General features: G+C 41.5%; 1 protein-coding gene across 2 annotated transcripts in view; it reads right to left on the bottom strand.

The window, feature by feature from the left end:
- Nucleotides 1-21807, bottom strand: part of SFMBT1 (Scm like with four mbt domains 1) — a 144833-nt gene that overhangs the window by 61186 nt on the left and 61840 nt on the right. The window contains exon 3 of one of the 2 annotated variants that reach the window (XM_074958234.1): nt 3048-3204. In XM_074958234.1, the coding sequence (XP_074814335.1) occupies nt 3048-3075 (28 nt within the window). In that variant the 5' untranslated portion in view covers nt 3076-3204. Of the gene's footprint in view, nt 1-3047; nt 3205-21807 lie in introns of those variants that run through there. The other variant, XM_074958235.1, reaches the window with a different exon arrangement.

Here is a 21807-nt window from a genome sequence, read left to right as displayed (position 1 = left end):
AGAACTATTTGCATTAGTGTTGTCTTCAGTATCAAATGTTTCCGCATTAATTCTGCCATCTGTTTGACTATCCATCCTGTGATACAACAGGAACACAGGGATATTGAATTCCACCACTTGACACTGTTAATATGTGAAGAAGGTGGTGAAATGACACACTAGAGTTTCATTCAGGTGTTACCAAGGAACAAGTTCAACTACAGGTGCTCTGCTTTAAATCTGGACCTTCGCCCCATGTTAATTCTCATGGCCAATAACTGTCATGCATAATTACTGTGGTTTAGTTAGAAGACTGTCAGACGGAGAGAGTTAAGTACATCATACTACAGTGTGCAAGACATGCAATTAAGGCTAACTTCAGACTCTCTCAGTCTGAAACCAAGTTCTAACAACAAGGTTTTTCAACCTGGTTGTAACTATGGTTAGTCTCCTTGATCAATATAATCAGTTAGGCCATAATTAAGTGAAGTCAGGTTGGGATTCTGGTAGCTGAAAGACTGAAAGTGACAAGAGTAGGCATTGTCTTTTCCTCCTGTGGCATGGGAGAGCATCCCATCTCTCTGATAACAGTCCACATTCTCACACTGGGAAAGAGTTGGCAGGAAAGAAAATAGGACAGGGGCTATTTTCAGTTACCTTCAAGGAGGAGAGGTAAAGGAGAAAGCAATTTAAAAAAGTCATACACAAGAAAAATTAAATCAGTCAAAGGAGAAGATGGGGGGGAAAGGGGGAAGTCTCAACAAAAATCTGTCAAAATGTATATTTATATTGTAGCAGCCTACAGTTTATAAACAAACTCAGTGTGCTATGAGTGCAGTAAGGGGACGAGGGTGTGACTAAAAGCAGTGTGACTGAACTGAGGTTCGCACATCTTGTTAATTATTTGTTTTTTTTGTGAGGGTGAAGATTTTCAATTAACTATTTTGTTAACACTTCTGAAGAGAGGACTAAGGTGGAAATGCCTTTTACAACAAGTGACTGAAGGAAGGACCTGACAGGTATTAATTCACTATATTCTGTCTATATTTTTCAAAAAAGGTAAATACAATTGTAATTCTCAAGTGAATAGAGGTGCATAAATAATGCAAAAATAAACCTCTCTTTAAATTTTAAATAAATTTACTTTGACTATGTGACCATGTTTGCATCTCGTGTATTTATTTTGTGAGCATTCCAATAATTGGTGTATTAGCAAAAGTGTTCATTTAAAGTGAATTTCAAAAGTTGCATATGACAGTATTCATGGAAACTCAATTTGAAATTCATGCCAGAAATTCTCACATGCTTACTGTATTCAAAACAATACTATGTGATTCAGACAAAAATCACAACTAAGTAACACCTTGAATTTAGAATATTTGCAATTGAGCCATGGTGAATGGAAAAACAGAAGATTCAAGAAACAATGAACTGTTTACAGACATTCCATAAGTAGCAGAGGCTAATGACACTTACTGGATTTTTATTTTGCCAAAAAAAGGTATGTGCCTTAATGCACAGACATGGGTTTTTAACCTCTGTACAGCCTTAACATTTGTTATGATCTTTTCAGGGTGAGATAACTATTTTTACCCTTTCTTTTTTGCACATGATAGCTGTTTATGCAAGTGCTTTAGAAATCTTTGGCTGCTATTGTAAAACTGGTTTGTATATGCCGGGTAACACTTACCCCACCTCTGTGTTGCTCTTTTTTGTTCATCTAAGTATACTTCAAAGGGAACAAGGTTAGCAGCAGGCTGTCTGTCTGTGATTATTTCTCAGAGATCATATTTCATGGTCAGGTAAAACATTTTTGCATGCATTGTATGTAGTCATTTTTTTGCATTGCTACAGTAGCAGTAACAGTAATTATACTTTCCTAAAGCAATGTAGGAAACTACAATAGCAATGGCAGAGGGGAAATATTTTCTTTGGTACTTTTCCTTGAGGCAAAGTGAAATTTGGAAGGTAACCTGGTCCAGTGGTTTGACTATGGGGCGAGAAATCAAAATTAAAGACTACCCAAAGCTCTTATTATTTTATTTGTATTAATATAGTTCCTAGAAGCCCTAGTCAAGGACCAGCCATTGGTGCCAGGTAATGTACAAAGACAGAGGAAAAGGATGGTCCTGGTCAAGGGTGCTGGAATGGGGGAGTTAAGGCTCCATCACTTTTAAAAGTGGGAGGGCTACGCATACACATACAAAGCAAGATAAAACTTAAAATATACTATCAATACAGGTGACTTTAAATCTTATTAAAATATGTAGAATCTGTTTGGCCCATACAAGGTTGTGCTTAGGTTTGTGTGGCCCTCCTGTGTAATAAGGCTGGGCACCACTGGTGTAGACACAGCCTCAGTACAAGACAAGAGACAACAGATGGGTATAGACAGATGGAGGAGTACAAGGAAACGAGACAATAATGGTCTGTGTGATAGACAATGATCTCAGCACACCAGTGGCCTAACTGTTGTCAAGTTTTTTTGTTTTTTTTTGGTAGGCATCATGACAGAGGACAGTTTTGAGGAGAAGTCTGAAGGAGAATCGTGAGTGACTGAAGCATACCACTCAACTTTTGTAGTTCAGCTTATATAAGGGTAAACATGAAATCATTTTGACTTACTTCACAAGGGTATCAGGAGACTTAGTTTATATTTGCAGCATGTTTTAAGTGTACAAAATATTTTTTATCATAATTGCTCTGCCCTTTTCACTCTCCCACCCCCAGACAAGACTTCTCTGTTCTAAATGGAAGCAACATGTGTGAATAGCCCATATTTACAATGCAAAGAAAAAGCTCACTTTTTAAAATATCATTTCTTAACATAGGGCCAGATCATTGTTTCCTTGATGCTATTTGGGGAGTAAGGCACTACTGAATATGTTCAAGGAAATTGGAATTTATCCCATAGTAATTGCAATGTGAAGCTACTCCCTTATACACAAAAATCAGTGTCATGCACTTTTACTGAAAACATTTGCACTCATTTGCTGATCCTATTCAGCTTGGCTGTAAAATGTCTGTGCAGAGAGAGCCTCTAGCCCTGGGCTCATCAGTGGTACTACCTGCATCATGCTGCTGTTCTCCATTCATTTCCACAGCAATCCAGCAGTAATGCGCAGTATCAGGAAGTCTTGGGAGCCAACCCTGTCACTGTTTGGTGCTCATGTGCCGTTTCCCACCTTTGCTTCTACAGACATCCAGGAAGTTCAAGCAAGAACACTAAAAAGACAAGCAAAAAACAACAACAAAAAAAACAAGAAAGAAAGGAAGCTCAAAAGCTTTAAAAAAAAATCACTTTTTTTTCCAGACGCAAGACAAGCGTTTGGCTTACTGCTGAGGAAAATGAAAGGGGAACTGTTCACTTTAATACATTTTTTCAGCTAGTGGCCCTCATTTTTCTCATTAGTAAGGCCAGTTTGACATCATGAATTTGTGTTGCAATAACACATACAAAAAAATCTGCTCTCCAACCCACCTTCAAATGGATTACAAGAGCATGATAGATCCCAGACAGTGGCATGTGGTATGGGACTCAGCAAGAGATATGAACTATCAGCACAGATTTTTTTTAAACTACTACTGTTTATCAAACTGTACATATCACACCTGTAATACAGCTCAACTCCTCCAATGGAAAGGCTGGACAGGGCCATATTCTGTCAGTTTCTTGGCTCTGATACCTAGATTGCTAGCCACCTCAAGCCAATGCCCATTTTACTGATGGGAAACTGAGCAGGGTGAGTGACTTGCCCAAGGTCACACAGGAAGTCTGCTGCAGATCAGGGACTTGAACCCAGGTCTCCCATGTCCCCGGTCAGTGCCCTAACAAAAGACCATCCTTCCTCCCTCTGATCACAACTATACATGTGAAATGGACAAGTAACACCACTTAAGTCAGTGTCACTGAGACCAGAATCTGGCCCACTATATGTCCATTTAGGGATATTTATTTTACACATTTTAGCAACACACCTTTCATAAGTCTTCAAGGGATTCAGCAATGTTATTAAACAAAAAAACTGCTTAAAGACCTTAGCCAATGAGCCATCACTCCCTCACTTTAACAGGATCAACAGAAATAAAACTAGCAAAGCCATTTTGCTGCAAATCATCTATTAGGTCTGTCTAGTACCTGAATACTATGCCTTTTTATACAAATTTAAAAAACTGTTACATTTCCATGCACCAGGATGGAGGACTTAATTGCCTTTTCATGTATATTCTTTTACCATATCATTTTAAATGATTTTATTATCTTCCTTTATATTTTATGATATTTCTTTAGCAATTCATTTAACTAATATATTTCACTTTGTGGTACACAAAAATGTTACTTTAAAGTATTAATTTGAGAGGCATCTGCTGTCCTGAAACAGATTTGCTCAGCTCTGTGCATGGAAAGTTAATATATTTTATTTTACTGCTAGGGTGCTTAAAGGAGTACTCATTTTCATAAAAAGCCTAGATTACCATTCTCAAAAGCTTAGAGTACTACTGTTATATTTATCAGTGACTGGAAGCCATCCAATAAAGTACTAATTTCTGAAGAGACAGGTGTCAAACTTCTCAAAACATGACAAACTTTCGTCATGCCTCACAAATGCACTCCATGTAAAAACCTGGTGGAAGATGGGTAATTATTGGCTAAGTTCTAATGTAGTAAGGATAATTATATTTTCCCCTGTAAACAGAGTGAAGTGTTTTCTTGCTAGGTAAACTGAAGTCCTCTATAATCACCAGTGAAGCGTGATCAGACTGTGCAAACTGCCACCCAACACATCGCTGTCTAGTTTAGTTATGTTAAAATTATAAGGGACAAGTTTCCCCACTGGCATAAGTGGGTGTAAATCCACTTAGTCAATTACTTGAAGTGACTTTTGCACATCAAATCACTGCCTTTGCTAATTGCACTCAAGAGCTGCTTATGGAGAAACTTTAAGGATAGCTACATTTAAATGTATTCTGTCATGCAGTAAGTTACTGCTTCAAACTACTGTATAATACACAAAATGTATCACATTTTGCTGCATATGAAAAACTCCCAAGGGAATATAGCTCCTAACTGGCTACAAACCTTGATCATTTTCTCACCAACCTTTGCAGTTTTCAGCAAAGCACTTTAGAATGAGCTTAAGACTCACACAAGTAGGATTTAAGCATGTAACTAACTATGAGTTGCTGCACTGGAGCCCAATTCATGAACAGGTTCTGAGAAAGGAATGACAACTACTTGCCTGCCTCGTAGCCAGAACAAATGAAACTACATTTATTTGAAGAATCAAGCTGTCATTTTTTCCCCGCTCGAAAAAGCAATTTCCAGCAGTACATCAAGTATTGTGAAAAAAACCCAAGCATCCAAAATGTATCAAAACCCGCAAAACACGATTGACTTCTAAATCAGAAAACATTTTAAAAATACATGAAGGGTACTTTTTATTTGCACTCTGGTTTGAGTTTTAGGGTGCCCCTGATTCTCCATAACCACGAATACTAGAAACTTGCTTTTAAAACGAAAGCTGAGAGTCCTTCCTAATGACATACCTCCAGAAGCTGGGGCTTTAAGGAAAAACACCAAAACTCACAACACTGTGAGCTGGCAACTGTATGTCTGCCCCAGAGACAGCCCTACCATTCTTACAATTAATTGTTTAAATGTGTCTTTTTTCCTACACTACTGGGTGAAAGACCCATGCAAACAAGTGAAACTGACTATCAAGAGGAAAACAGTAAAACTGACTTTAATCAAGATCATGAAAATCACAAATTAAGCCTTTTAAGGTGCTACCACTTAAGAAAACCCCAGAGTTAGTTAAAAAAAAAATTATAAGCGAGTCAGAGGAAGTTTGTACCCTGGACATCTATTAAAAAAAAAAAAAAGATTTTCCATGGGACTGTCATTTTCACATTAAGTCGGAATGGGACTGAATCTTTACATAGGCTATAGTTTTAGCGAGTTAATTGTCAACTAATCAAGTGAACATGATTGTGAATCAGAACTGGTTGGAAAATTCAGATCACATTTTTTCATCATAATTTGCCAATTTATCTAAATCAAAATATTTCACAGAGATGGTTCTGTTTTGTCTGGAGCTTGCCTGGTTTCCTTCCAGCTTACCTGCCTGTCTCCTTGACAGTCCAACAGAGAGCTCTCCCAGGGCCCAAGGCTCTGGGGCAGCCTGTTAGGCAGACTGCCTTGGAGTCACGGACCCCAGGGTTTCTGGGATGCCTGGCTCTGGGGTAATCCACCAAGTGGACTGATTCTGAATGAAGGCACCATTTCCTTTCATAGAGTATTTTGAAAATGTTGGTTTTCATTCTGAATTGCAACAAACCCAATATCTGCAGGTATCAAAATCCTCCATGAAAAATAATTGACTTTCTCTGCCCAGCTGTACTCTGAAGGTGAATCTAGACACTTCATAAGTTTGTGTGTCCTGAAACCACCATTTGTTGAGAGTTTAGATTTATCACTTGATGATATTGTACAATGCTCTCAATTAAACTTCAGTTACAACTCAACTAAAAACAATAGCCTAGACAAAACCATAGAGAGGGCTTGTCTACAGTGTTTGCAGCAGTTTTAGAAATAGTTAAATTGGTACAAATAGTTGTGTGCAGACAACTTTTCTGCATCAAATATCCATTCATGAACAGGTATGAATGAAATTGTTAACAGATAATAAAAAGAAACTAATACATCTAAGCTAAGAAATAAATAAAACAATTAAAACTGTTTGATGGTGTTCTACTAGTTCTGAGGTACAACCCAAAAAACAAACTAGTCCAATTTTTTTTATATTAGTTACCTTATGGAAAGAAATAGATGTGCCAAGATTTAAAAATCAAGTAATTCAGAAATAGCCCTCAGCAAATATCAGTTTACTCTCTACAGAAGTTTACAATTGTAGAAAGTTACAAAAGTAGATATAGTTACCAAAATTCAGCATACTAATGCATGTCATTTAAATGGCAAATTCCTGCTACAATGCTTCTACTTACGCCTGGTCTACACTAGGCAGGGAAGGAAATCAATCTAAGTTACGCAACTTCAGTTACGTGAATAACGTAGATGAAGTTGACGTAATCAGATCTACTTACCATGGTGTCTTCACTGTGGTAAGTCGATGGCTGATGCTCTCCCATCGACTCTGCCTGCGCCTCTCGCCCTGGTGGGAAAGCGCTCGGTGGTCTATCACGTCTAGACTAGACACGATAAATCGACCCCCGCTGGATTGATCACTGCCCGTTGATCCAGCGGGTCATGTAGACAAGCCCTTAGTCTAAACCATATCATTTATCTCCATAGGCCTGAAGTGGTGTGGGATGCCAGAAGATGAGGCTACCCCATGGAAAAACTATAAAATATTTTGACTCTACCATCGAGTGCCAAACAGAATACATTTATCATAGTTTCTTGTAAACCAATATATTTCTTGGGATTGGCAAAAGCTAGTAATACATTTTTGTGTTCAAACTGTCACAGTACAAAACCAAATAGGGGGACTTGGCGCAAAATGGAGTGCTGTTAATCATTACAGTCTCATATGCTTTGAAATGCAGCCCTACTACCTTAGGACCTGGTCCTGGAAGCTCTACTCCACATAGATAGTTGAATTTCATTAAACTTTCACAATTTATATTACCCAGCTCTCCAGAGTATCTTCCACAACTAAAACAGAGCAAAATACATACCTAAATGTGTATAAATTTAGGAACCTAGTAACATGTAAACACGTAAATCACGCTACTATTTTATTTAAGAGACGCTCAATACCCACAGCTCCTACTGAAGTTAATGTGAGTTTTGCCCTAGTGAAGTCTGAGTAAGGTCCTCTTTATTTAGCAAGAAGCACTGATTTTTTTTACACAGACAGAACTGGAAGTCAGCTGAATTACCAATAGGAATATGAAGTTCAAAACCCCCAAAATATCCCTTGGCTAAATCTAGCCTCGACATCCAAAAAAGAGATTACAAATGACAGAAAAGAACCCAGCCTCGGGAAGTAGACTGCAACATACAGCACTTATTTCAGCATTACAAACCTTCCTAGAACTCTTAACTGCATATTCTGTGACACATGATATGTTCAGTGAGATGGCAACAACTGGAAGCAACATTAAAACCAATTACAGTTCATTAAAGCCAGATGGCTCACTTGAATATGAAAAGAAATCCAAGTTGGATGCTGAATTAAAGTAAATTGGTTGGTGTTTGAGGTCTAATATTGTTTTTAAAATGAGGGGATAGGAGAACAATGAGGAAGCATGTCTGGCCAGTGATAGGTGTCTGAGGTGGATGCAGTTAGTACAGTGGGAAACGTACAGTCATGAAAGTAGTTGCACTGCGGAGAGGCAGAGATTCTTGGACATGGAAGTGTCATCATATGCAGAATCTATTTCTGCAAACCCAAGAAAAGAAATCAAGATACCAGACTTATCTTAGTTTCATTACTGCTTAATTCAGTGGTTCTCAAACTTATTTTTCACGAAAAGAAAAGGAGTACTTGTGGCACCTTAGAGACTAACCAATTTATTTGAGCATGAGCTTTTGTGAGCTACAGCTCACTTCATCGGATGCATACTGTGTTTCCACAGCATGCATCCGATGAAGTGAGCTGTAGCTCACAAAAGCTTATGCTCAAATAAATTGGTTAGTCTCTAAGGTGCCACAAGTACTCCTTTTCTTTTTGCGAATACAGACTAACACAGCTGTTACTCTGAAACCTGTCATTATTTTTCACGGACCACTTGAAAATTGCTGTGGGTCTCTGTGGACCATTTAATGATCTTTCCAAATGTCATTTGTACCGTTAGCTAACTACTGTAAAACACTTTGGATAAAAGCACTATATAAAAAAATCTTAATACATTAATGTTTTTTTGTTCTACAAATAAAAGCACACAACTCGTATTTTAATATCAGTAGTCTTACCTTTCCAATGCAATGGATGTGCCCTGTCTCCCCTGATGCTGCATCCCCCCAAGCTGGGAAGGGGGGGGGTCTCCCCTGCCGTGGCAGCCAGAGCTGAGGCTGGAAGGAGGGGTGTGTGTGTGTGTGTCTCTCTCCCCCCCCCCCCCCGGCAGCCGCAGCCCTGGAGCTGGGGAAAGTTGCCTCTTCGGCTGCCGCAACCCTGCACATCCCAAATTCTCCCCACCCTCTTTTCTCACCTCACTGCCCCCTCCCACATACCCCCATTCACCCCAAGGCCACCACCTCAGCTTACATGTACATCTTCTACAGGGGCCAGGCTCCTAATTAGTGGAACCACACCTGCGCAGCTCCACTAATTAGGTGGGTGGCCCTTCATTCTCTTGTGTGCGGCCACCCAGGCACGCACCTTAGAGGGAACTATCCACGGACCACCTGACTGGGGCTCACGGACCACAGTTTGAGAACCTCTGGCTTAATTTACTTGTAAGAGATTCTTCTGCTTATGGAAAAGATCCCCACCCTCCAAATAATGATGTGTCTGCAGTGCCTCAGAAATTCAGATTCAGATTGATCACCCGGATAGAGGCACTCATTAAAAGAGCAAATCAGAATCTGAACTGTCAAACTAGGATCTTGGCTACCCATCTGACAATGTCCACTTGGGGCTTAGAGGAAAAGACAAGCTGTTGGGTTCTTCAGAGCCTGGGTCTCTATTGCCTGCCAGCAAAGGACAGGATTGTTCTGCCACCACAGCAGAACAAAAGGCTAAAGATCCACCATAGAACCTGTGGACCCTGCCTTGCTGAAAAGTGGTCAAAGAGTGTCCATACAGAGCTAATGCCCTTACACGAAGAGCGTTTCCTCTGAATGAAAGGGCTCTGCTAACTAGCAAAAAAAAAAATTTTTTTTGGTGGCAAAAACACAAGCACTTAAGTCTAACAAAACTTATTTTGTTTATGAGTAGTTTTTGTAGCAGAGGTTGTTACTTTAAGGGCTTGTCTACACTGGCACTTTACAGTACTGCAACTTTGTCATTCAGGGATGTGAAAAAACACCCCCCCCGAGGGGAGCATGTTTCAGCACTGCAAAACGCCAGTGTAGACAGTGCACCAGCAGCCGCGCTCCCAGTGCTGGTAGCTACACCCCTCGTGTAGGTGGATTTTTTAGAGCATTGGGAGAGCTCTCTCCCAGTGCTCTGCCATGACTACACAAGCCACGTTAAAGCGCTGCCGTGGCAGCTCTTTAACACTGCCAGTGTAGACTAGCCCTAAGATTCCTGCTGATGCGTTGAGAACTGTGCTTTTTGTTCGCCTTCATGTTAGTTCCATCATTTTGCAGTGTGTATTAGGGCATATTTAGTAATATATAAAGTTTAGTCCTGTGCAACAGACTTTACTGGACTATTGTGCTTATCTACTGAAAATTCTTGTGTAGAGAAGAGGAATCAGGAAAGAGAATTTACAAAATTAGATATGAAGAAGAACAGACAACAGAAGCTGGAACTGTTTGCTTGGGGGTTTTTTTTGTTATAAACTGAGAACACTTACTAGTTGAAATGTTTATTCAAACATTTAAAATCTTTGTCCTTTGCACTGGTAACTGTAAGCCAAAAAAAGTGTACCAGACCTAGTTCTGCTTACAGCAGAAGTTTGCTCCTTAGTTCCTGTCAAGGTTCCTTCCCACTCTGAACTCTAGGGTACAGATGTGGGGACCTGCATGAAAGGCCTCCTAAGCTTATTCTTACCAGCTTAGGTTGAAACTTCCCCAAGATAAAAACTTTGCCTTGTCCTTGAACAGTATGCTGCCACTACCAAGCAATTTAAACAAAGAACAGGGAAAGAGACCACTTGGAGACGTCTTCCCCCAAAATATCCCCCCAAGCCCTTACACCCACTTTCCTGGGGAGGCTTGAGAATAAACAAGTTGAGTACAGACCAGCTTGGGTTTCTTAGGACCCTAAGAACCCAATCAGATTCTTAAAAAAACAGAACTTTATTAGAAGAACAAAACAAAGATAAAAGAAACACTCTGTAAGGTTAGAATGGAAGATAATCTCACAGGCAGGCAGATTCAAAACATAAGAGAATCCCTCTAGGCAAAGCCTTAAGTTACAAAAAGACACAAAAACAGGAATACACATTCCCTCCAGCACAGCGAATTTTACAAGCCAAAAAACAAAAGGAAATCTAACGCATTTTCTAGCTAGATTACTTACTAACTTTACAGGAGTTGGAAGGCTTGCATCCCTGATCTGTTCCCGGCAAAGGTATCACATAGACAGACAAAACTCTTTGTCCCCCCGCTCCAGATTTGAAAGAATCTTGTCCCCTCATTGGCCATTTTGGGTCAGGTGCCAGCGGGGTTACCTTAGCTTCTTAACCCTTTACAGGTGAATGGATTTTGCCTCTGGCCAGTAGGGATTTTATAGCACTGTATACAGAAAGGTGGTTACCCTTCCCTTTATATTTATGACATTTCTGTTCCGTATTCCCCCTCTATAGAGGGATGACCCTCTTCGCTCCCCAGAAATACCACAGCCTCATAAACTAGTCACTGGTGAAACCACACCTCAACCTTGTAGCTCAGAAATCTTGGAAGTCACCCATTAAAATAAAAGCTTGAGGACCAGAAATTAAAGAAATATGGTACTAGGAAAGCTGGACATTCACTCAGAGTCACACTAAGAAAAGGAGTACTTGTAGCACCTTAGAGACTAACCAATTTATTTGAGCATAAGCTTTCATGAGCTACAGCTCACTTCATCAGATGCATACTGTGGAAAATACAGAAGATGTTTTTATACACACAGACCATGAAAAAATGGGTGTTTATCACTACAAAGGTTCTCTCTCCCCCCACCCCACTCTCGTGCTGGTAATAGCTTATCTAAAGTGATCACTCTCCTTACAATATGTATGATAATCACACTGTTACTTATTTTCTGTTTGTTAAATCCATGCCTTTACATGAAGAAGAAGGGCAGACTGAAGAGATACAGGAATACACTTTATCATATTAAACAGAATTCCAGCCTCTGCAAAAAGTAGTAATCCTGAAATCCACAGAAACCAGGAGACAATATTTGAGATGCAGGCTAGTCATTCAAAAGTGTTTCTGAACCATCACATTTTTCTATGACCCACATCCTGAACTGCTTACTCCACAGATACGCTATGCAGATCTCCTTTGCCCCTCCCCCATTAAAATAAATCTTTATTGCAAACTCAAAGCAAACACCATTCAACAGTGAATGGAAGAAACATTAAGCTTGTTTGCATAGAGTATTTCAAGGTGATGAATCAGTTTGGGTCTATATTGGACTCTCACGATATGGAGTATTACACTGAGCTCATGCACTGCTATGAGAAATCAAACCTATAGGCACCAATGCAACAGAGCAAATAGAAAAGTTCACATAGAATTATTAGAGCATTTTTGCCATTGAAAAATAGGGAAGCAGGAATCTAGGTGGTCTCCCACAAAGTAGTATAGTGGGCATTATAATGAACTGTAAATGACCTCTTTTATTCAAGTTCATCCCCTTCTCTGAAAAGTCAGATATGGAAATAGTATCCCTATAGCCTCTCTCTCTCTCTGAAAACCCTTCATATAAGGTTAGATGTTTGAAGTGTCCTTAACCAGTGTTAAACTGGTAGTTCAAATATTCAGTTCCTCCTACAGTCTCAGAAGAGGTATACTATGTCCACCTCTGTACAGGGAACTAAATCCAGATCTGCTAGCATATCATCAAATATAAAGAAAAGGAGGACTTGTGGCACCTTAGAGATAAACAAATTTATTTGAGCATAAGCTTTCATGAGCTACAGCTCACTTCATTGGATGCATTCAGTGGAAAATACAGTGGGGAGATTTATATACATAGAAAACACGAAACAATGGGTCTTACCAGACACACTGTAACGAGAGTGATGACTTAAGGTGAGCTATTACCAGCAGGAGAGCGGGGGGGGGGGGGGGGAGGCGGAACCTTTTGTAGTGATAATCAAGGTGGGCCATTTCCAGCAGTTGACAAGAACATCTGAGGCACAGTGCGGCCGGGGGGGGGGGGGGGGGGAATAAACATGGGGAAATAGTTTTACTTTGTGTAATGACCCATCCACTCCCAGTCTTTATTCAAGCCTAAAATTAATTGTATCCAGTTTGCAAATTAATTCCAATTCAGCAGACTCTCGTTGGAGTCTGTTTTTGAAGTTTTTTTGTTGAAGAATTGCAACTTTTAGGTCTGTAATCGAGTGACCAAAACAGACTGAAGTGTTCTCCGCCTGGTTTTTGAATGTTACAATTCTTGATGTCTGATTTGTATCCATTTATTCTTTTATGTAGAGACTGTCCAGTTTGACCAATGTACATGGCAGAGGGACATTGCTGGCATTATGCAAGGCACTGAATTCAGCCATATGGAGTGGAAATCTATCTACTTCATGAACCAAGAATTATAATATTCAAAAACCAGTCGGAGAACACTTCAATCTCTTTGGTCACTCGATTACAGACCTAAAAGTTGCAATTCTTCAACAAAAAAAAAAAAAAATTCAAAAACAGACTCCAACGAGAGACTGCTGAATTGGAATTAATTTGCAAACTGGATACAATTAACTTAGGCTTGAATAAAGACTGGGAGTGGATGGGTCATTACACAAAGTAAAACGATTTCCCCATGTTTATTCCCCCCCCCCCCCCGCACTGTTCCTCAGATGTTCTTGTCAACTGCTGGAAATGGCCCACCTTGATTCTCACTACAAAAGGTTTTTCCCCCGCCCCCACTCTCCTGCTGGTAATAGCTCACCTTACTTGATCACTCTCTTTACAGTGTGGATGGTAACACCCACTGTTTCATGTTCTCTATGTTTATAAATCTCCCCACTGTATTTTCCACTGAATGCATCCGATGAAGTGAGCTGTAGCTCACGAAAGCTTATGCTCAAATAAATTGGTTAGTCTCTAAGGTGCCACAAGTACTCCTTTTCTTTTTGCGAATACAGACTAACACGGCTGCTACTCTGAAATCAGATATGAAGATGGCAAGAGCGTAGACCACAGAGTTCATATTCAGCATATATTGCCATGGGCCATGTCCATATCGCTAAAAAATACATCATGCAGAAAATACCCATCTCAGTACTTGCAGGTCCAACTCAATCCAAGTGACCCTGAAGCTTATGGCAAGTAACCAGCTCAACTTTTAAGTAATCTTTTGACAATCCTCCTGTACTAGCACCACTGCATTCTACCATGCACAACAGAGATGGCCTGTTTTATTATGAGAAGAGAAACACTCTGGGCCTTGGTGAGAAGGTTGGCACATAACATAAAAATGATTTGTATACAGCAAAGTACTGAGCACAACACATTTGTTATCAGTAAACAAACAGATCCAAGCTGGTTGCAAATGCAGCTGAATGGGGCCTTTAACCCAAGGGATCAATGGATACACAGGTATAAAACCGGCCTGGTCTACAGATGGAGGAATGGGTGAGACTGCCTAAAGAGAAAAGGCCTCCTCCCAGATTGATTGAGGGCCTCTGCTATCCCTGTCACTCCTGAGACGGGATCTAAAAAGGACCAGAGAATAGTGACTGACATGCAGTGATCCTCTCCACTCACCTGGGAAGACTCCTTTGTTTAAACATTTCCATTGTACAAGTGATTCCTCTGCCTCCTCCAAACTTCTTTAAATTTTGAGAAAATGGCTAAGGAGACATCAGAAAGGGTTAGCCTTGGAAATATATAAAGTAAGTAGTAATTCAAGAATTCCAACACCCTTATGAACTGACATTTGCTTTACAAGGAATTGGTCTGGTATTCTGGGACAGAAATTCCTGAAAGGAGGGATAATTGTATGAAAATGACAAGTCAGCACAGACAACCTAGGAAGGAGCACCTGCACACAAGAATGTTGTCTCTGATAAACACAAACCTTTCACCAATACACTTCTGGGGAAATTCACAGAAGCAGGGAAGAAAAAAAATCAGTGATCTTGTTTGATGAATAGGACTGGCCATAATAATTAGCAACAATTAAAGCCTACACAATAGAACACAATTCCTTTCATCCAGAAGGATTCCAGAGTCCTTCATAAACTATACTTGTAAAACCATCACTGAAATGCAGCCACTTCTGGTCCGAAGAATAGTCAGCCAGCACACAGCATGCTGCACAGCTACAGATCAGGCACTCATACTACGATATTGAGTATGCTATAAAAATGGAGGTTAAGACAAAAGATAAGATGGCACCATGCAAATACCCCTGTTTATGGCAAGTCATGTGGGATCACTAGTGAATACACTAACCCCGCCCCCCCCCAAACTATATGGAATTCAATATTTACCCATAGTTTAGTTAAATAATAAATTGAACCAGCTAACTATTTATATACACATTTCAATATTAAGTTCTTGGGGTAAGGAACTTGTCCTTATGCCAGGAGGAATATTGCACTCTGCTGATATTATACAAACAAAAAAAATCTCAAAAGGATAAAGTTCTCTGGCCACATATAATGTGTGTGTACTATAAGTGTTTCCAGTAAAAATGAAATTTTTAACAGGACAGTTGCCATGCATGAAAATACAAAGCCTTTTAGACATAAGGACAAAAACACGTCCATTTTATCTAAAACTAAGGTTTCCTGACCCCCAAAACAGGCCAGACCCACAGCATTCTAAAACTACAACTACACGGAAGCTAAAGAGGAGCAAGAGGCTCAGGCAGAGAGTTAAATTAATGATGGGGGAGCCAGGGGCCAATCCACTCCTGGCTCCCCATCTGGAGTTAGAGAAGAAACCCAGCCCTGCATTCCTAGGCATGCACTCCCTCATCTTACTGGGCTGCCCATCTCACTGCTGCTCGGAACAATCTTCCCACCCAGTGAGAGGGAGGGGAGAAGGATGGCAAGGGCAGTATTAAAGCCAGGATTAGAATAAAGGAGTTCCTTGCTCTCAGCCTTGTGCACACTAGACCATGCTTCCTCTTCTATTACTTCAGTTACTGACTGACTGAAATTTGAGAACCAATGAACAATACACATAAACAGGGTACCCAAAAAGCCTTCTCGTCTATTTCCTACTTGTTTCCCCAAGCAGAAATTATATTCTTCAGAAAAATACATCCAAGGGAAATGCATGCCAAATAACTGATGTTTAAAAAATGTTAAAATTTAAATAATAAAATTACTTGTGTCCTGCCATCTGGGAACAGCAATTCTCTAATCTTTTCTGTAGCTGAGCGACAAGTGATTGCCTGGTTGGTACAATAGCTAGCGTTAGAAGGTTTTTTAAAGCAATCTAACCCCTGCTCTCTCTAGCTAGCTACTACAGCAGAAAGGGCTACAAAGTGCACTTTTGTGGATTGTTTGGCAGACATACAGAAACCATAAAGAGCAGATTTAATCAGGTCTACATTCAATGAAGTCTTATTACCTACATTACAGCATGATTCCAAGCAACTGCCTAAAGGATAATACATTAATGCTTCTTTAAAAAAAAAAAAAAAGTAAGAGAATCTGCTTTTAGGTCAAAGTGCCAGTTTGATAGTCCTGAAAAATGATGTCTTCTACGTGAAGAAAAGAATAGGCAAGTTTCTTCACAGCACCACATCAATATGCATCAATGTGCATCATGTTGTGAAAAGGCCACCTGTAAGGGCAAAAAACTAACTAACCTTGATGTTTAATGAGATCCCCAAGTTAGTGTCAACTGTGGTATCTGTGATATGGACTACTATCCAATTTAAACTGGATTAAGATCACTATCATAAACCACTGAAATTAGCATCAGAGTTAAGAAACTTTGGTTGCTGTCAGCACAAACTAGAAATGAAAGGCTCCAATTACACTGACAGCCACTATTTCCCCATGTTTATTCTCCCCCCCCACCCGTTCCTCACACGTTCTTGTCACCTGCTGGAAATGGCCCACCTTGATTATCACTACAAAAGGTTTTCCTCTCCTGATGGTAATAGCTCACCTTACCTGATCATTCTTGTTACAGTGTGTATGGTAACACCCACTGTTTCATGTTCTCTGTGTATATAACATCTCCCCACTGTATTTTCCACTGCAGACATCCGATGAAGTGAGCTCATGAAAGCTTATGCTCAGATAAATTTGTTGGTCTCTAAGGTGCCACAAGTACTCCTTTTCTACTAACAGCAACTTGAACTATCCATGTCCTTCACTTCTACATATCAAGTGCATGCTTGGACTAAACCTAAAACTTGTTTAAATGGTAGCTGCAATCAATTTGGCTCTTTACACTGGAAGTGCAAAAGCAGAGAAGGTACAACTAAAAGGCAACTTGAGGCTAAGGTGTGACCCGAGTCATGTCATAGAGCTTACACCCACAGTTCATGGACGGGGCAAATGGATATAGCTTTAAGAGATTTAAAATGACAAAGACATGCCCATTTTACAACATGCAGAGAGAACACTTCCATTGTCAACAAACTGTTAAATACATTCCTCCAACTCAAGTGTTGATTTTCTCTAACTACAACATACTCAAGCTGACACCATTATGAAGGAAAATACTAACCAATTCGGTACTTTTAACAACAGAGGATAGGAAAAAAAATGGTTTTATTTTTAAAAATAAGATATACTGGTTACATGCCTTCCATGAAATGAAAGAAGAAAAGCTTCTGTATTTTCAAAGAAGTACAGCATTAAATAGGGATTCACAATAAGTGACACTTTCCCCAGTAACTGCTGCTATTGTTGCTAACAGCACCACAACATCCATTTATCCATAAATGCTCTGGAGCATAAAGATCATAGAAAGATTAACAGAAAATTCAGATGTTTTTCGAATGGTTATTGTGCTAGATTTGGAGACTAAATTCAGTGTGAATGATTTTAGTTCCGCTTTAAATGCAAAGACCAGTGAGGTCTTAACTATGGGGTTGTGCTATATGCCTCTATAATATTGCAATATGACTTGATTCATTCAAGTGTGTCCTCTTTGTCAATTCCCAGGTTCTAGCACAATATACAAAATACATTTAATAAAATATTGAAACAGGGCTTTTAAGTCATGTAAAGGAAACATGAATGTGCAATATTTACCTAATTCATCCCCTGAAATTAAATTACTCCGTCCAGAAAATCCTAGGCAAATTGTTGCTTCTCCTGAAGGTCACTAAATCCAAGCAGTGAACTATCAAGGAGGAAAAACTTTAACGTGTAAATACATACTCCTGCTTATTTCCTTCCTGCTCTGCACTAAATACTATTTCAATCAAAATGCTAAGGTAACACATTTCACCCACTTCTCAGAACAGCTTTTAAACCACAAACTATTTACCTAAACCAGGCAACTCCCCAAAACACTTTGCACCTAAGTTGCTTAAGTGGAGGAGCAACTAGCACGTAGCCATGTAGACCACAGGACACACTCGATGTGGTCAGTCACGGATATATTTGCAGTTATTGTACCAGGTCTGAGTTTAGTGTTTCATGTTTAAATGTGGCTACCTCTATAATGACAAACATTAAGGGTTCAGCCCAGGGATCTCAAACTCAAATCACCACAAGGGCCACAGGAGGACTAGTACATTGGCCCAGGGGCCACATCACTGACACCTTTTCATATAAAGATATAAAAGCCACCCTCTCTGCCCCGGGCCCCGCCCCCACACCATCCCTTCCATGAGGCCCCGCTTCTTCCCCGCCCCCATTCCAACCCGTCCCCACCCCAACTCTGCCCCCTCCCTGCCCCTATTCCGACCCCTTTCCCAAATCCCCACCCCTGCCCGCCTCTTCTCTGCCTCCTCCCCGGAGCCCGTGGCTCCCTGCTCCTCCCCCCTTCCTCCTGGAAAGCGCTAAGCGCCACCAAACAGCCTGGAGGTAGGCAGAGGAGCAGGGGGAAGAAGGGGGTGGCGGAAGGGGGGCAGCATGTGAGCATGCTGGGGGGGAGGGGAAAGGGGGGCGGCGGATGAGGGGAGCTTGGCGGCCGCAGCAAATAACTCTGCAGGCCTTGTGTTTGAGACCCCTGGTTCAGCCTAACCTTCAGTCATGATTTTCAAAAACAGGAACAAAGTTTGGCTCCTAAAGCCTAAAAAAGGTGGCCACATTTTCAAGTTCACATTTTCAAGCACTCAGCAGTTTCCACTGACTTCAATGCTCAATACTTACATGCTCAATACTTCTGAAGAACTGGATACTTTTCAGGTTTCTAATATGGATTCAATAGTGCAACTTTAGGTCCCTATATTTTGAAAATTTGGGCATCACTATTTGGGGGTGGGGTGGGGGGAAAAGCTGGCCAGATGCAAAGGCTGATTCATTTTTAACTCTCCCAATTGGGCCCCAATTGTGTCCTGCTGTTTATTCACACTAAAAAGTCACTCACTTATAGCCTGTTACTGTGCAATTGACTGTTGCTAACAGGGAATTAGGTACATAATTAGAAGGGAGAAGAGTTCCTCACTAGTAATTGGGATGTTTGTCTAATGAGTCAGAAGTGGTCTTAGAAGTTTATTTTCAACCTTCTCACAGTTCTATCCCCCATGTAATTAAGGCAGGAGACCCAGATTTAATAATTTTATTAAGATGATGTTGAAGTAAAAAGAAAACGGTACAGTGTTTAAGCATAGAAGTTTCTGGTTATCAGGGAATAAGGTACAGATTATCAAGGGGTGCAAAATTTGGTTTAGGAAAGGGTGGCATAAGGAATACTACACAGCAACAAAACAGCCCCTCAGCCTAAGCCCCGCCAGCCCAAGTCGGCCGGCATGGGTCAGCTGCGGGTGTCTAGTTGCTGCACAGACATACCCTAAGGGACCATTCAAGATGAAGTGGCTCATTAATACCCCTGTAGGGACAGGATAAGGGCAATTAGTGGGTTACAGATGGATTTATGGCTTATTAAAACAAAATGTCCTTATTAAGATAATTATTTTTAGTGTATAGCAAAGTTATGACTTTAAACTCCCAGGCTTGTCTTTTGAAGGTGTTGTGCAGGTTTCCTTTGAGGATGAAGGACAGAGAAGTCAGATATGGAGTCATCATTTTGTGAAAAGCGTTCGCTCACAGTCTGGGCATTACCCTGTTTCCTGGAGACACTGCAGTCTAAGGCCCTGTCTACACTGGCAAGTTTCTGCGCAGTAAAGCAGCTGTCGGCGCTGTAACTACCAAGGTGTACACACTGCCAAGCCACTTAGTGCGCAGAAACTGCACAGTTGCAGGGCTGTAAAAAACCCACCCCAAGAGGCGTACAGCTTTCTGCGCTGGGGCTACAGCACTGCAGTGCCAGTGTAGACACCCTGGTCAAGTACAGCACTGCTACTGGCCCCCGGGAGGTGTCCCACAAGGTCTCTTCTCGCCTGTCAGGTCATCAGTTTGAACTCTACTGCCCTGCCCTTGGGTAACCAACCATCAGCCTCACCCCTGTAAATTCCTTTGGGATTTTGAAAGTTCCCTTTCTGTTTGCTCAGTACTGTGTGCAGTGGTCTCAGAAAATCTTTCCAGGTGACTATGCCTGCCCCATGCACCAGGAGATCCCCCACTTAGAGCAATGCCGAGCTGCTGGACCTCATCAGCATTTGGGGAGAGGAGGCTGTCCAATCCCAGCTATGCACCAGCCATAGGAATTATGATACCTACGGACACATTTCACGATGCATGACAGAAAGGGACCATGACCGGGACACACTGCAGTGCAGGGTCAAAGTGAAGGAGCTACAGAACACCTACCAGAAGGCGCGGGAGGCAAACCACCACTTCAGTGCTGTGCCCATGAACTGCCGGTTTTACAAAGAGCTGGACGTGATACTTGGCGGCAACCCCACCTCCACTGTGAAGACCACTGTGGATACTTCGGTGGCTCGCGTGCAAGCTGAAAGTGGACCGAGCCAGGAGGAGAAAATCTTGGATGAGGAGGGGGAGGGGGACCCAGAGGCCGAGGATGACTCAGAGGCCAGAGATACATGCAGCCAGGAGCCCTTTTCTACCCCGGAGGAGACTAGCCAGTCACAGCTGTCAGATCTTGGCCAAGCGCAAACAGGAGAGGAGGCCCCTGGTAAGTAGATTTGATTTTGGGAATTGCTGAAGCGAGTTGTTGGGGACAGAAGGGTTGCAGAAAGCAGGCTTGTCTCCCACTGCATGCCTAGTCTGAGCAGTGGAATAGGCTGTTGACTGACTCCCTCACTTCACAGGAATCTCCCTCAGATCTCCAGGAAACTCTTGTGGAGATCCTGGGCAATCCGCTGCCACAGGTTGTTTGGCAGAGCTGCTGCACACAGGCGAGCCACACAGGGGCCGGGGCGGAAGCCGCAGTCTTGGAGAAGACCGTCCCTCAATTCCCTGCTCACCCTCAGCAGTGAGATATCTTCCATAATGATCACATCCTGTGGAAAGTGTGGGGACAGGAATGATTATCAGGCCCCCCCCTACAGTGCTGGCTCTCCCCAAGAGCCACGTGCCCAGTGTACAGCAGGATCTGGGAAGAGTGATTTACCCTGCCCCTACTCACCATTTTGGGTGTCTTGTGGCTCACGTGTGCTTGCCTGGGGTCAGCCAGTAGTGACAGGTGTGTGAGTACTGGCTGTTTTTTATAATCACTGAATCTGTGTTCTCTGTGTTGCAAACAATAGTGCTTTTGTAAAATTTTGTGTTTAAACTTCACAGAGATGACCTTGGGAGCCCAGCCTCCCTCTGTTACCGGTGGCTGAACGGCTGCGCAGAATTAGAAAGTGGCCAAGAAGAACTAAGGAGGACTTTCTGCATGATGTTATGATGCACTCCACTGTCAAGAAACAGGAATTGAAGGAGTGATGGGACTACGAGAAGAGGGACCGAAAGGAGAACGCGGCACGCCAGAATGACGCCACGGAGCGGCTCTTAAAGGTTATGGAATGCCAAGCAGACACG

This window comes from Natator depressus, chromosome 7 (assembly GCF_965152275.1).
Source record: "Natator depressus isolate rNatDep1 chromosome 7, rNatDep2.hap1, whole genome shotgun sequence".
Classification (NCBI taxonomy): Eukaryota; Metazoa; Chordata; order Testudines; family Cheloniidae; genus Natator; species Natator depressus.
The sequence above is the reverse complement of the archived record's forward strand: the minus strand, read 5'-3'. Positions and strand labels throughout refer to the sequence as shown.